Genomic DNA, 16,190 nt, shown 5'->3' with positions numbered 1-16,190 from the left:
TGGATGCTCACAATCAGCTATTGGATGGAACACAGGGCCTCCAATGGAGGAGCTAGAGAAAGTACCCAAAGAACTAAAGGGGTTGGCAACCCTATAGGGGAAAAAACAATATGAACTAACCAGTACCCCCTGAGCTCGTGTCATTGACGCCCTAGTCGGCCGTCATTGGGAAGAGAGGCCCCTTGGTCTAGCAAACTTTATATGCCTCAGTACGGGGGAATGCCAGGGCCAAGAAGTGGGAGTGGGTGGGTAGGGGGGTGGGTCTGGGGAACTTTTGGGATAGAATTTGAAATATAAATGAAGAAAATACCTAATTAAAAAAATAAATTAAAAAAAAAAAAAGAAAATGCCTCCATAAGATCCGGCCATAGGCAAGCCTGTAGGGCATTTCTTCAATGGGGGGTCAGTGAGGGAGAGCACAGCCCACAGTCGTGCTGTCCCTGGGCTGATGGTCCTATGTTCTATAAGAAAGCCAACTGAACAAACCACAAGGAGCAAGGCCCCTCCATGGCCTCTGCATCAGGCTCTACCTCTAAGCTCCAGCCCAGCTAGATCTGCCCGGACTTCTTTCAGTGACGGACAATGTGGAAGTGTAAGCTATGGAAACCCTTTCCTCCCCAACTTGCTTTTGGTCATTGTGTTCCAGCACAGCAATAGGATCACGTAACCAAGCTGGCCTGGAATTCAAACTTTGACATAAGCCTCCCAAATGCTAGAATTACAAGCATGATCCACCATGCCTACCTGGTCTTTCTAAGTCTTGATATGGCCACTAGAAGCAAAGAAGTTTTCCGTTTTCCCCTCTTTCATCTTTTATGCTATTGATGTTACAGCTATGAAATTAATATTTAATCCAAAGCCAGGAAAATGAGTTTTATGTTTTCACCTAAGGTCTATGATCAAATTTGAATGTATCTTTGTAGTGTGAGGCAAAGGTGTAAAGTCATGCTGTATGCAGATAGATGGCTTTCCAAGCAGTGTTGCTGAAAATGTCACATGTCAATGTTCCTTGAGAGTGCCTTGGTAACTTATTAAAAATTTTCATGAGCTTAAGAGACAGGAGCAGTTAAGAGTCCTGGCTGCTATTGCAAAAGACCTAGATTCAATTCCCAGCATCCACAGAGAGGTTAACAACTGTCTGTAACTCCAATTCCAGGGAATCCAATCAATACCCTCTTCTGCCCAGGTACCAGGTATGCACGTGGTACGGACGTACATGCAGGAAAAACGCCCACGTATAAGATAGTTTTTAAATGATCACCAATGTGAAGATTTGCTTGTGAGCTCAGATTGTGGTCAGGTAAGCAAGATCTATCCTTGTGTCAAGATCAATGCTGTCTCTGTTACTATGGTTTCATAGGTTTTTACCGTGGAAGATGCGTGTTCACCATCACCATCCTTTTACCATTTCATGTTGGTTCATCTACACCCTTTATATGTGCATTGTAACTGTGGGGTAAGGGGCTGGCAAGATGGCTCAGTGCATAAGAGTACCTGTTGTTCTTCCAGAGGTCCTGAGTTTGATTCTCAGTTCCCACACCAGACAGTTCCCAGCCTGTCACTCCAGTTCCCAGGGGTATTCAATGGGTAGACATCCACATGCACGTTCACGTAACAACATACTTACCTACATGGTGCAAATGTTTTTAAAAGACAGTTTAGGGTCAGTTTTACCAAGTTCTACAAAAAAGGAGAGCTGGCAGCCTGGCTGTGGCTGCGTTGACGCTATAGAGCAATTTGCAAAACAATGTTACATTACTATGTTTTTCTGATTCAAAAACACAGTATTTTTCCCCCATTCCATGAGATCCTCTTTGATTGCTTCCAGTAGTGCTCTCTAGTTTTCTGTACAGACTTAGATTTCTTTTCTTAAACGTAATCTTAGGTTTTTTTGTACAGTACTGTGAAGGGAACTGAATTTTTTTCAGATTTCATGATCATGACTTAACATCTGGAGATGCTGTTGGTTTCTGTGCTGCACTGGGTGCCCTACCAGCTTTCTGGATGCCACCAGTTGGTTGGTGGGATGGTTTGTATATGCTCAGCCCAGGAAATGGCACTATTAGAAGGTGTGGCCCTGTTGGAGTAGGTGTGTCACTGTGGATGTGAGCTTGAAGACCCTCATTCTAGCTGCCTAGAAGCCAGTATTCTGCCAGCAGCCTTCAGATGAAGATGTAGAACTCTCAGCTCCTCCTGAACCATGCCTGCCTAGATGCTGCCATGCTCCCACCTTGATAATAATGGACTGAACCTCTGAACCTGTAAGCCAGCCCCAATTAAATGTTGTCCTTGTAAGAACTGCCCACACTTCCCTCCCCACTCCGCCAAAAAAAAAAAAAAAACCCAAGCCCCTCTACTCAATTCTACTGGATTATTTTGTGATGTTAGACACCTGAAAAACACTGGTGATGTGGGGATTTGTCCTTGCATGTGAGTGAACGTGATGAGGGAGCACAGTGCTCCTCTGGGGACTGAGGACTCCATGTTTGAGGTAGAGAAACTTGATTTGGTGTTGCTACCAGAGGAGCAGCAAAAGGAAAGAGGGAGGAACCTGACTAAGAGAAATGTGTGGAGGCAAAGTAAGTTAAAGGAAACATGACCTTCATCTGTTCGTTTCCATGACTACCTTATATGCCTATGCAATATCAGTGTCGATTGCTACAGAATTTTAGCTGGGCTGAGCTGGTTCACTTGTGAAATTGTGCCGGTTATCTTTAAACGTCTCAGTTGTTTGTCCGATCAGCCACGTGACCAGTATGTAGTGCAGCCTGTACAGGTGATGTATTTGGATCGTCGTTCGTCTACAGACTCAAAACATAATCATTTTAAAGCACCTTGGGAGTGTGTAGAGTGTAACTATCATAGCTTTATGATCCTGATGATGTTTTTTTAACATAAAAGATGGATCTTCCATGTTACAATCACAAAATTAATACCAATACTTAAAAGTGGAGAAGTATTAAAATATTATGGACAAAAAAAAAAAAAAAAAAAAAACAAGTTGCCTTGGTCATGGTGTCTGTTCACAGCAGGAAAACCCTAATAAGACAGTTGGTCAGTGGAACTCTTAGGTCTGTCTACATAGCTGGTCGCAGCATCCGTGGGCTCTTGCTTCAGCCTTGACTACACAGTACAAAGACCAGATGCTCTTTTTCCTGTACTGCATCCTAGGAAGAAGTGTTCAGTCACTGACCACCACGTATAAAGTTACCAACTCCTTTCACATCAGGACTCAACCAAAGACACAAGCAGGCAGGAATTAGGGTCCCGCACGCCAGACATTTCTCCAAATGATCTTCTCAGCCTATACTTGGTGCTGCTGCTTTCTAAGCCCTGAGTCCTCCAGGTTTCTAAACCAAGAAAACCTCTGCTGGGTCCCGACACTCAGCAGTGTGCCGGTTGCCACTGTCTTGTCATGATAGAAGCAAAACAGGGCCCTGGGTCCAAAACAGAGATTTTTTTTTTCCTCCTCTGAGTGTAGATTCCTTTCCAGAACCTTCTGGCATCTGCCCACTCTAGAAACGAACAGTTCCAGTGTTTACCCCAATTGCCTGTCTTTTTGTGGGGCTCGGCAGGGGCTTACTCAGAGCATCAAAATACTCCATGTTCAAAAAGTAATGTCAGTGAACATCGTGTACTTAGAATGCATGGTTTCAGGAGATCTACTCTGATCATTCAGAACAAATCATTCAGGGCCTGGATGAAAATCGAAAATGTTACACAGGGAAGCAGAACGTGGTGTAGTTACTTTTTTTTTTTATGTGAATACACTGTCCTATGGAAAGACAAAACCATCTTAAAATGGACCATCCTTGTCACTCATCTTGTGCATCTACCAAGTTCCAAGACTCAATTTTTGTCAGGTTGAAATAAAAATGCACACCCACTAAGAAGTCACCTCCCACTCCCTGGCTCCACCCAGCCCCTAAGAAGCCTCAGTACCCTCTCAGTTCCTACTGATTCCACTGTTCAGAACACTCCATACACATGGGTCCGTAGAGCAGACAACCTCCATCGCTGGCTTCTTTCACTTCGCATAGTATTTGGAAGGTTCATTCTACATCCACAGCGGCTATCAGTGCCTCGTTGCTTTGTATGGCTGAGCAATGTCCCACTGCACACACACTCCACGTGGCATTCCTCTGTCAACAGACATGTGGGCTGCACCACCCATCACTTGATAGGAACAGTGCTACAAGGAACGTTTTGCTCAGCTTTTATTGGTTTATTCCCATGTCAATCATCTCTCCGTGCAGAACTGTTCGTTGAATACGTTCAGAACGCTGTACGATCGTCACTTCCCCGACACAAACTTTACTCTCGTTAAGAAACAACTCCCACCCCCTAGCTACCCAGGCTCCACTCAATGACCTGAATTCTCCACACAGTTGATCCTGCTGGATCCCACACATGAGAATCATATAAGAACTGTCCTGTGTGTCTGGACAATTTCATCTAGCACAATATTTAAGATAAGCATCATATATTCTTATAATAATAAAAAAATACACATTTCACATGCAAAACTGTTATAGTTTAACATCGTCATCAAGTGGCAAAGACCTTACCAGCAACATGTACAAAGCGAGCACCTTTGGCTGGTATCATTTCACTCAGAAGTTTAGTGGGATAGATTGTTGAAGATGACAAAGAGGACTCTTAGGAGACAGATGCCATTGCCACAAACATGGAATTCAGAAGTAACTGTGGCTACTCGGGCCTCCCAGCTCCTGGGCCTTTCTAACTTACAGTAGTATCTGCCTCCCTTCCCATCACCCACTTACAAAGATGGATCAGTGCCGGGAACAGGACAAGGAGGAACCAGGAAGATGAAAGGAAAGAAAGCATGAATCTGGTTCTGGCTAGGATGAGAATGGAAAGGTTAGCACCCACAACGCTGTGGGCCTAGGAATGAGTATGGCCGGGGTTAGACAAGGAAGGAAGGACATGGGAGCTTTGAGAAGGCTGATCCAGTTCATAAAGAACATAAAAGAACCGTTTCTCCAGTTGCATTAATAATGGATTATCTTGAACAAGGCCCTTTGTTCCCCATTTCCCCCTGCTTCAGTAGAATACATAGATAAACAGAGTTAGAGCCAAGAGCCACACGGCCCCCACGGCTTCCCAGTTGGCATCTGCTGCGCTGTCCTTCCCACAGCCTCCTGGGCTGGTGCCGGATCCGGGAAGGATGAGTTATCATCTAACCTACAGCCCCAGATCCTCACACAAATTGAGTAGTACTAACAAGAGTGTGATTCACGTAGTCAATAAAGGTATAGGCCATCTGTGCCCTGGCTTGACCTCCGCAGACCAGAAGCTAACAAAACCAAAACAGACTCAGTTTCTGCATGCTAACTTAACCATGATTTTCCAGACTATTTCTTTTATCCTGTGAAAAATATATTAATCTCTATTCTGCAGAGTATCCCTTCTTTAAGAGAACATGATTTCACTGTTTTTGACAATATGCCTAGACACAGAAAAAAATCATTTAGTTTAACAATTGCTGTTTTTAAAAAAGTATATGAATACTTTTTTCAAAAAAAAAAAAAAACCTAGGTTGTTTATTACAAAAATGAGAAACACACGGAGCAGACGAGCCGTGACGTGTTCGTTCCTAAGGGAAACGGGCATGCTAAGATTAAGTGGCACGGGTTTCCTTGCACACTTTGATGGAGGAGTAAACCCGAGCAAATACCACTCCGTAAAAAAGATGCTGTGCAGGAACTCACAGCCGGTCAAAGCATCTGTGCAGTGATGAGTCACGAGTCCGGCATCTATATCACACCCTTTCCCAAAGCCCGGGGACCGCGTCAGAGGAGACGCAGAGCCTGTAAGAGCGCCAGAGGCTGGAAAGAAAGGCACAGGGTGGAAACTGTTTCGGGAGCTGGCAGGATCTCTTCACTGTGAGCTCACAGCCACTGTGGCTGCCTGCGTAACGCCTGGGCAAGGCCAAGCTAATCCACATTCTAGCGTGGAGTGGGAAGGGGTCTCTAACCCCACCCCTACCTGAGGACCTAAGGACAGTTGATGGCTTCTCATGGGAGTGAGTCCATTTTCTTTGGGAGGGTGTGGCTTGGAAAAAATTGACCTTGCTCCTTGGAGGACAGCCGGAAACCCAGAGAGTGTAGACAGCATAAATTGTTTTTAAAAAATAATGATAATATGGCATACAGTTTGGAATTAGGGAAGTTAGGGGAGGTGTGGGTGGAACTGAGGTGAATATGATCAAAATACATTATATGAAACTCTTTTTTCTCTTTATGGTTGTCTTTTTCCAAGACAGGGCTTCTGTGTGTAACAGCCCTGGCTGTCCTGAAACTCTCTTATAGACCAGATTGGCCTTGAACACACAGAGATCCTCCTGCCTCTGCCTCCCAAGATCTGGGATCCACACCCAGCTGTCCGTTATGTAAAATCCTTTTTCTTCAATTTAATTTATGTATTTACATCCCAAATGCTGCTCCCCCCCCCCAAGCCTCTCCTCACAGGGTTCCTCCTCTCATCCCATCTCCCCTTCACCTCTGAGAGGGTACACCTCCATCTTAAAGGACTAATAAAAAAAATTTTTCTTTTGAAAAATGCATTATATTGCCCTTGGCATCAGAAGTCCAGCAAGTTCACCTATCTGCAAACTGTACCTAAGCAAACCTTAACAAAAAAGGTGGAAACCCTTTCCTGAAAAGAACTTTTCCTTGTCTGTTATTGAACAGGACTGGTTAAGACATATGTTTTAGCCTTTAGTGGCTTACAATGGAAAACTGAAAGAAATTTTTTTCATATAGATTTAAATTGTTGCTGTGTCATTTCTCCAGTGTGAGGATGGAGGCATGGCTTCACACACTCTGCTCAAGCACGGTGCCACTGAGCCACATCTCCAGACCTTTTTCTTTTGAAATAAATTCATTCTCAAGGGATAGTATAAACCGTAATGTGCCATTCATTGACCATGAGCACAGGAAATTCCTACCTGAACCCTGTGCTATTTTTAGCTAAAATCTATGTAGAGAAAATCAGAACGTTTTCACTTTATTGGTTAGAAATAAAAGCATGGAGCTGGGGTCATTACTCAGAGATGAAGATGGGGTTCTGGGGCCAAGCAGAAATGATATCATCAGCTGAAAAAGTATCTGAAAAATAAAATATATTCTACCAATTATTTTGCTTGTTTCCTTTGCCTAAGAAAATTATCTTCATTTGCAGCAGGGTCAGAAGGATACAAAAGAAAATATCAAACAGTCATTATAAATAATCAAAGAAAACAAATAAAAGTTAAGTCAGAAAGTATTAACACCAGTCATTAAGTTTCTAGCACCTATTACAGAGAGAGAGAGAGAGAGAGAGAGAGAGAGAGAGAGAGGGAGAGGGAGAGGGAGAGGGAGAGGGAGAGGGAGAGGGAGGGAGGGAGGGAGGGAGAGAGAGAGAGAGAGAGAGAGAGAGAGAGAGAGAGAGAATTCAGAGCATATGATGTAAGGAAATAGTCCCATAATAAAAACACTTAGTGGCAACAGAACAAATGAGTCCTCCGGTATTACAGCGCCACCCACTGGCTGTAAGTCCTCACAGCAGAGATAGAAAATACGGAGTAGGAGGAAACACACGGCCTGTGCTGTCACTAGAGCACCAGGGATGTCTTCCAAAGGAACCCATCCATGTTAGTGTATCTTCAAGAGACAAGAACACTTGCTGGATCCGTTCACAAGGGTGAGGTTTAGCAACTGAGAGATTCGCAGCTTTGTTCTAGCTCCTATAAGGACTGATCTCACGGCTGAAACAGGACATAAGATGTCGTTTCAGCTCCACAAAGGAAAAATAAATGAGATCTCTAATCAGGGGCACCTACCTGCATTTAACTGCTAAAGGAAATATAGTATCCGTAATATAACTACATGTTAAGGAAATGCCCACTGAATAAATCAACAGCTACCTTTAGACAGAAATACTGAACACAAAGGAGAAAATCTCCTAACTGCTGGTCGGAAAACGTGTTTAGTTTTTTTTCTTGTAGGTTTTACTTGTTTGGTGTGTGTGTGTGTGTGTGTGTGTGTCTGTGTGTGTGTGTGTCTGTGTGTCTGTGTGTGTGTGCGCATAAAATCAAAATGTAGTAATTTTTTTTTAAACTCTAAGACAAAATCTTTTAAATAAACTAGTCAAACATAAATGTAGTCTTTAAAGTACCATAGCAGCATCGTCATGAAAATTACAGTTCCCTTAAAACCAGATATAGTGGTGCACACCTGTAAACCACCCAGGAAACAGAGGCAGGCAGATCAGAGGTTCAGGGTTATCTTTGGTTATACAACTGGTTAAAGGCCAGCCTGGGCTACACCAAACCTGTCTCATTCCCAAAGACACAATCTCCATTTATTCTTTCTTTTCTCTTTTTTCTTTCTTTCTTTCTTTCTTTCTTTCTTTTTTTTTTTTTTTTTTTTTTTTGCCTGAGATAATTGTCTTCATCTGCTATCCATTCCAGTTTACAGTTTTAAATCTGGCATGAGATGCTGAGAGTCATGTCATCTCAGGTACAATGTTCCCTTAGGGATGCAGAATTACACATAAAGGCCCAGGTTATTTAGCCCACTTGAATGTGAGCTGGGAAACCCAGACTTCAGCGTTCCTCGATAGCGATGCCCATGGGTCTTCGGACTTAGTAGGTGCTGCAGGTGGTCGGCACAAGCTTCAGGTCTCTCCTCATTTTAATGATCATCATGACCCAGGCCCACAAAAAATAAAAAATAAAAGTCTTTTTGTGCTCATATGTGGTTGATTGCAGATAAGAATATCGAGAGAAAAATCACATTCCCACATATGTAAACGGCCAACACCACCTTCTTAAAAACATGACCCTGAAATAAAAACTGAGATTTAGCCAAAAGCACCGTCACTAATGTCTGTGTCGATAAGCAAGAGAAGAGAATCTCACCTCTGCTTCTGCGACAGTCAGTGACTGAAGGATTTGAATCCTATCGTTGTCCAGTATTTCAACTGTCAAGAACAATGTGTGGTTATAAGAAAGGTGACATGCAAATAAACTTGTCACAAAAACAAGATTAAACCTGAGGCCTGTCACTCCCCAGTCTTGTAGGATATAGATTTGGCCATTTCAAGCTACTAAATGTTGCAAACTTTCTGAACCTTGGGGGCATGTGTGTGCATATGCACATGTGGGTGTGTAATGCGTGTATTTGCACTTGTGCCATGTGCGAGCTCACAGGCACACATGGGGACTCTGTCTTATTTCCTTCAGTCATGGACTCTCACTGAACTTCAAGCTGGGCTGGCAGCCAGACGATCCCAGCAACCTCCCTGAATCCCTTCCCACACAGCACAGGTTACTGACACGTATGGCCATGCCTGCCTCGTTATGTGGATGCTGGAGACTCAAACTCAGATCTTTGTGCTTGTACCACCCACCCCACCTCTCCAGCCTCGCAGCAGTGCTTCCCAAGCAGGCTACCTTTTCTAGAGAGACGGTAAGCATGTATCTCCAGAATGACCTCAGTCCCGATGTGCCAGACCACAAAGCCCATCATTGCGTAGGTCTTCTGTGGACTGGGAAGATTCAGTCCTGGCAAATCCATTCCTAGGAACATTGCTGCCACTGTGTAGAAAGAGAAATGCTCAAACTTAGTGCCCAGTAAAAGTAATAATTGTGTAATTACATCAATTAAAATACATTAAATAGCCAGGCAGTGGTGGCACGTGCCTTTAATCCCAGCTCTAGGGATGCATATGTATATATATACATATATATACTTATGTGTAAATTTACAAATAAAAATATTTAATGTTTAATATATATGTTTAATATGGACTATATGTGTATAATATATAGGTATATATAAGTATATATGTATATATTCATGTATATAAATGTGTATATACATATACATGTATATATTATGTTTAATATATGTCTTTAATCTATAATGTTTAATATATTTAATGTTTAATTTATGATATACATTAAACATTTATGAAAAAATAATCTTTAGGGCTAAGATTATTTGGTCTTTATTGTAAGACTTCAGAAGACAAAAGAGAACATTGTGTTCTATCAGTTGCTAAGAAAGCTCGCACAAGCTAAGGATTGTAGCTCAGGGGTCGAGCACTAGCCAGCTGGCGCAAAGCACTGGGTTCGATACCCAGCACCAATAACAACAACGGTACCTAACTAGCCTTTCCAGAAATGTGAGTCTGCAATAACGAAAAGGGAGCAATGAAAAAAAACTGGCTGCTGACCTCACCACTGGCCCCATGGGTCGTCCCACAAGCCACAGAAATGTACAGGTGATGGGTGTTTCCCCAGGGATCGAGTACAAGATGTGTGCCTGGTGGGGGCTTCTATACCCAGCTGTTTGGGAAGCTGAAGCAGGAGGACCACAAGTTCAAGGACTGTGTGAGCTACAGAGTAAGGTCAAGGCTAGACCTGACAAACCGGTGAGACCCTGTCTCAAAATAAAAACTATAAAGAGGCGTGGGGATGTAGTCTCTGGAACCACCAATCCTGCAAGAACAAACAGTAGGGAACGGCCTGGGGTTGAGAGCTTGTACGCAGCTCGTTTCATTGGTCTCAGCCCAAGGGACCTGCACTTGCCCTGTGTGAGCGTTTGGTCCTTATCAGAACCTAATTTGTTTGCAAAGGCAAATGTGAGAAAATGGGAAGGAGGGGGAGGGGGGCTGGAGCAGTTAGAAAGTCATTTTTTTTTTAAACTTTAAGCTTAAATAATGACTTAAATAGTTACTTGTAGAAATTACTTTCTGGATTTCAATGTTTCAGGCTGATTTTCTCCTCAACAGCCAATTACCCCAATTACTAATGCATCTAAAATCATTTAAGCCAAATTACAACTTGCCGTGTAAACAGCCAGCAATTATATATGAGTAAGTAGCACTGTCTTACCTGCTATTATTCTAGCGGCTGTCCCCACACTCCAGTGAGTCCAGTTAAACACTTGCCTCCTACCAAAATAGAGAGCCGGGCAGTAGCCTTTAATGTGATGGAATAATAACTGATCCCCAAGAGAGTAAGAAACATGCAAGTCTCCTATTGTCGGGGGACTGGATATCTGAAACCCATTTTAAAGTCCATAAATGTAAATACAGTCAATCACTACATCCTACAAGATGCCAAGTATCTCTACGTTGCCAAAAGAAGCAGTGCCTATCTAATGACCCACAGTGAGGGTGTTTTATGCATGAGCCGGCCATACCTTGGGTCGTGTAAAGGTGGTCTGAAGGTTGCCAGCAGAGGCTGAAGGACAGCTAAGGTCATCACTGTACAACCGAGGTACGGGTGGTAGCCTGCGCGCTAAACAAAGGGCATCACTAAAATAGTCACAATCTTCCCTGTCAATTTAAATCAAATGTAAAACCATATATACATTGCAGATAAGGGTATGGGATGTTAGTAAGAGCCAAAGGGACAGGAAGTCTGCTGTGAGATCATGTGTTCTAGAAATGGCACAGAAACTGTGCCACAGAATGCCTCGGTAATACGGCTGCCTCCCAAAGACTTGACCACCACCATCAATAGGCATGCTAACACAGAAAATGTCATGAAGTCCCATCCCTAGGCAAAAACTACAGACAAATATGACTGCAGAGAGAGGGGGAATTAGCATCTCCTAGGGATGAGTCCCAACTGGGTATCCCATATAAAGTGTCAGCCCTAAAGTCACACACGCACAAGCAATACTAAAGGATACAACAGGAGATGCTTATTTTTGTCTGTGGTGTATAGTGTGTATGTGTGTGTGTGGTGCATGTGGGGTGTGTGTGTGTGTGTGTGTGTGTGTGTGTGTGTATGTATGTGTGTGTGTATGTGTATGTGTGATGTGTAGTGGTGTGTGTGTATGTGTGGTATACGTGTGTATGTGTGTGTGGTGTGTTTGTGTATGTGTGCGTGGTGTGTATGGTGTGGTGTTGGGGGGAGAGAAGGAGGAGAGAATAATAATCATAAAAAAAGAGACTATGAATTTGCGCGGTGAAAGAAAACATGTAGCATTAGAGGGAGGAGACATGGGAAGAGACAAAGAAAAGAACGGGAAGGAGGGGGAAGTGGAGTATAACGAGTTTATTAATAATAGCATATATAAGGCACTTAGCACAGCTGATCATATAGTAGAGATGCAATGTCTATTAGCTTAATCATCATCCTAAGAGCTTTAACTGATCATGTTTCTTAGGCATCACACTTGGGATGGAGAGATGGCACAGCAGTTAAAAGTGTTTACTGCTCTCCCAGAGGTCCCCAGTTCAGTTCCCAGCACCCACATCAGGCAGCTCACACCATATGCTTGCCCTGGTGCATGAGTTACACAGATCCACACACATACAGACACACACCACTAAAACAACAACAACAACATCTTAGACATTATACTTTTCAACATATATTCAACATTCTATAAGGAAAATATACTAAAGAAATGTGTAAAATGTGATGCAGCCTAAAACTACATTTCAGTACCAAGTAACCTGTTATTCATAGCCTCCCTCATTCCCGATCCCCAACCAGGTGAAGTCATCACATAACTCAAAAACAGGGAGAAAAGGAAGGATACAAACAGAAATGTCTCATTATCCACCTCTGAGGGTAAAACAGCAATTGCTTTGACATCAAAGCAGATTGACAGGGAAATATCCATTGAAGGCATACTTACCCAACTCCAGCCTCCGCGGTACACAAAGGGCAAAACAAAAGCAACGCAGGTGAGCAGGGAGGTAGCTACCATGAGCATCCGATGCACCTGCAGGAGGAGCCGGCAGGTGAGAAAATGGTGCAAAGACGGCCGCTGTCACAGCGTGACAACCGTAGGAGAGTCACTGACAGGACACATTCAACTTACATCGCAAGAGTCAAGATAAAATGTCATAAGCCATTAAGCCAAAGAAAACTCCAAGCTGCCACCTCATTGTTCAAAAGCACTCACTAAGGCTTTGCCTACTCACAGAGGCAGGAACGCATATCTCACATACAAAGCACGCTTACGTGCCGAGACTGTCTCTTCCTTCCAAAGGCAAGTATTTAACTCTGTCACCATGCAGAGTGCTGTGCTGTGCTGTGCCGTGTGCAGAGGGACAGAAACCAAAGACAATGTATCCTGCAAGGTTTGTGGTATAGTCAAAGAAAATAAATGAAAACTATATTGGAACATATAATTCTTTGTGGAAAATCAGGAGAGTATTAAGAGTGGAAATGGGCACCATTATGTATTGGACAACTGGTGTGAGTCAAAAATCATTCTAGGAAAAAGTTACCCAAATGGTATATAGGATAGTAGAGAGTAACTCTTTAAGTTTCTGTGAATGTGTGAATGTCACTATATCTTTCATGGAGATATGGCTCAGCAGTTAAGAGCACTGACTGCTCTTCTGAAGGTCCTGAGTTCAAATCCCAGCAACCACATGATGGCTCATAACCGTCAGTACAGCTACAGTGCACTCATATACATAAAAATAAATAAATAAATAAAGCTTTTTAAAATATAAGAAGAAGAAGAAGAAGAACAATAACAAGAACATAAGAAGGAAAAGATGGCTTTGCACGCCTGATGATGTAGATTCCATTCCTAGTAGGGTCTGTATCCTCGCAGCAGCAGAAAGGCTATCTCACATGCAAAGCCCACTTGCTTTTTAATGAGAGCATCAATTCCACAAAAGTGTCCTCAGACCTCCCCAAGCTCACTACGGCACGCCACACACACACACACACACATCACGACCATGTGTTCACACTTGCACCCACATACACACATAACACACGCAAATAAATAATTTTAAAAGTAAAGCTGGAGTGGCGTGGTCTTCCAGCTGCAAAATCTTTGGAGCAGACCAGAAGAGGAGGGAGAAGGAACAAGTGAGAAGGAGCCATGAGAGAGCTCACAGACAGGGACAGACGGATGCAGGACACATAGCAAAAAAGAGAATAAGGGGGCAGAGCGATAACTTCATGCTTATAAGTACTGGCCGTTCTTGCAGAAGACCCAGGTTCAATTCCCAGCACCCACATGATGGCTCACAACTGTCTAAAACCCAGTTCTAAGGGATCTGATGCCCCCTTCTGGCCTCTACACACACACACACACACACACACACACACACACACACACACGTGATGCAGACTTATATGCAAGCAAAACATCCATATGAAAAATAATAAAATTATGTGTATTTATTCTGATAACCAAGAAGAGAAATGAAGTAAGATAAGAGGAACCTCAAAAGCTACAAGTCCTCCAGTTTCCCTAGACCCAGGCATCTGCACTCTCATGGCACATACTCAATGATGGCTCAGGACATATGCAAATACCCACAATCTGCAGCCCATGAAGATAAGACTGAACCTTGTGAAAGGTTCTTGTTGAGCCTCACTGTGTTCCATTGGACCCCGTCCTCCCATCCACAGGAAGGCTCAGTGGAAAAGAGTTCTTCCAGTTTCCACCCCCACACATGATCAGCTGATCTTGACTGTTAAATGGGGAGAGTCCAGTTCTCACGGGCACACCGAGCAGAGGACAGACATGCAGAGAGCACCACCATGTTTTTCTTCTGTTTTCCAGCCCCCCTTGACACACAATCACTTAGTGCACCGGCTGCATCTTTCCCAGCATCTCACACTACAAACCTCGGAATAAGGAAGGATTGATCATTTGGCCCTGACACGTTCCCCGATTCAGCCCACTCCTCGGAAGCCACACTCTCGTAAGGAATCCTGCATCAGCTCTCAGTTGGTTAGGAGGCTAAGGGGAGAGAGGGTCTAAGACCTACAATAGCTGTAATTGGGAAAAGAAAAAGACAAACGCACGTGGGCCAGCAATATGGCTTAGTGGCTAAACGGGTTTGCTGGGAAGCACGGTGACCAGTTTGACCCTAAAAACCATGTGGTAGAGGAAAACTCCCAAAAGTTGTCCTCTGACTTCCACACAAACACTATGTGCACACGCACGACATGCAGGCACACACACACACAGAAATGCTATGTGCACACGCAAGGCACACAGGCACACATGCATACACACACACAGCAGATACATAATGTAAAAATCAAAAGCTCCAAAACTTCACGTTGCGATGACTGAATAAGATGGAGATTGCTTCCAGCCTTTCGGCCACCTACCTGAAACCAAGCTGCTTCCCTGAGGAAGAAAGCTTTCGACCAAACAGATCTGAAGAACCGGGCAACCAGGACTCCAATGCTGACCGTGGTCATCCATGCCACAAACATTAAGGCACCTGCAGGAGGGAGAGATGCAGTGGCACCCGTGACACAGTGGAAAGCTGCAGCATCCGTGGTCAAGGCAGCGATCCGAAAATATGAACAGCCAGCAAAGGACAGTAAAGTGATAGACATATAATCCCCTGCCCCCATTTTAAAAATCCACTATATAGCATAGGTCTTATTCTACTACCAACCAGCCAGGGCACAGCCCCTAGCAGGTACCAGGCACCCCGAGTGCTTTACACGTATTAGTCAAACTCTTTGCCACAGTCTTAGGGGTCTTTATCCCTATTCCCATTTGGAAGGGAAGGAGGAACAGCAGGAGCAGAAGACAGGGAAGTGGCTTTCAAGGTGAGCTGTGACGAAACCATGGGAAGCCACCACCATGGAGATGAAGGGAAAATGTAAAGAGAAATAGTAAAAAAAATCCCCAAGAGGTTAATGTTTTTAATATAGTTCACACTGTTTCCCTACTTTTCAACAATAAGCCAGGGCGTTTTGCAAGTGGGTAGACCCAGAGCATATGAGAGCCTTTTGTCCAAGCAGCTACTCTCCCAGCTTGGCGACACTCCCCACCCCAATGCCCATAACCTAATAACGGCAATGACTAAATCCTCAGCCCAAATACTGACATGTCATCAGGCTCCAAGAGTGAGACCACATCAGTCATCTGAACTAACGTTACAACGGAACAACCGAAACCACAGGCCACCTTGTAATTGGCGTTTATTAATGAAAAAAAATCAAAAATGAAGAATTTATAAACGTCAGATTAATCCACTAACACACAACCCTAGCCGGTGCTAGGAATAACTAGAGATGGATGAATTTAAATTTTCCACTGTTGGTTTAATACCACTGAACTAAATTTCCTTTCCCCTTTTAATACCACTGAACTAAATTTCCTTTCCCCTTTTAATAAAAACTTGCGAACATTCAGACAGACGATCTACCTGAAAATGTTCAT

The 16,190-nt window shown here is 43.5% G+C and overlaps 1 protein-coding gene across 5 annotated transcripts in view; it reads right to left on the bottom strand.

Moving 5' to 3' along the window:
- Positions 1-4,200: 4,200 nt before the first annotated feature.
- Positions 4,201-16,190, bottom strand: part of Frrs1 (ferric-chelate reductase 1) — a 48,148-nt gene continuing 36,158 nt past the window's right edge. For 2 of the 5 annotated variants that reach the window (XM_017319511.1, XM_006501185.4), the window contains 7 exons: positions 15,122-15,237; positions 12,666-12,752; positions 11,214-11,311; positions 10,904-10,962; positions 9,458-9,601; positions 8,924-8,985; positions 4,201-8,846 (listed from right to left, as the gene is read on the bottom strand). In XM_017319511.1, coding sequence (XP_017175000.1) covers positions 8,754-8,846; positions 8,924-8,985; positions 9,458-9,601; positions 10,904-10,962; positions 11,214-11,311; positions 12,666-12,752; positions 15,122-15,237 — 659 coding nt within the window. In that variant the 3' untranslated portion in view covers positions 4,201-8,753. The remainder of the gene's footprint in view (positions 8,847-8,923; positions 8,986-9,457; positions 9,602-10,903; positions 10,963-11,213; positions 11,312-12,665; positions 12,753-15,121; positions 15,238-16,190) is intronic. The other 3 variants (NM_001113478.1, NM_009146.3, XR_001783669.2) reach the window with 2 other exon arrangements.

Source organism: Mus musculus, chromosome 3, assembly GCF_000001635.26.
Source record: "Mus musculus strain C57BL/6J chromosome 3, GRCm38.p6 C57BL/6J".
In the NCBI taxonomy this organism is placed as follows: domain Eukaryota; kingdom Metazoa; phylum Chordata; class Mammalia; order Rodentia; family Muridae; genus Mus; species Mus musculus.
Note: the sequence above shows the minus strand (reverse complement) of the source record. Positions and strands in the feature narration are given on the sequence as shown.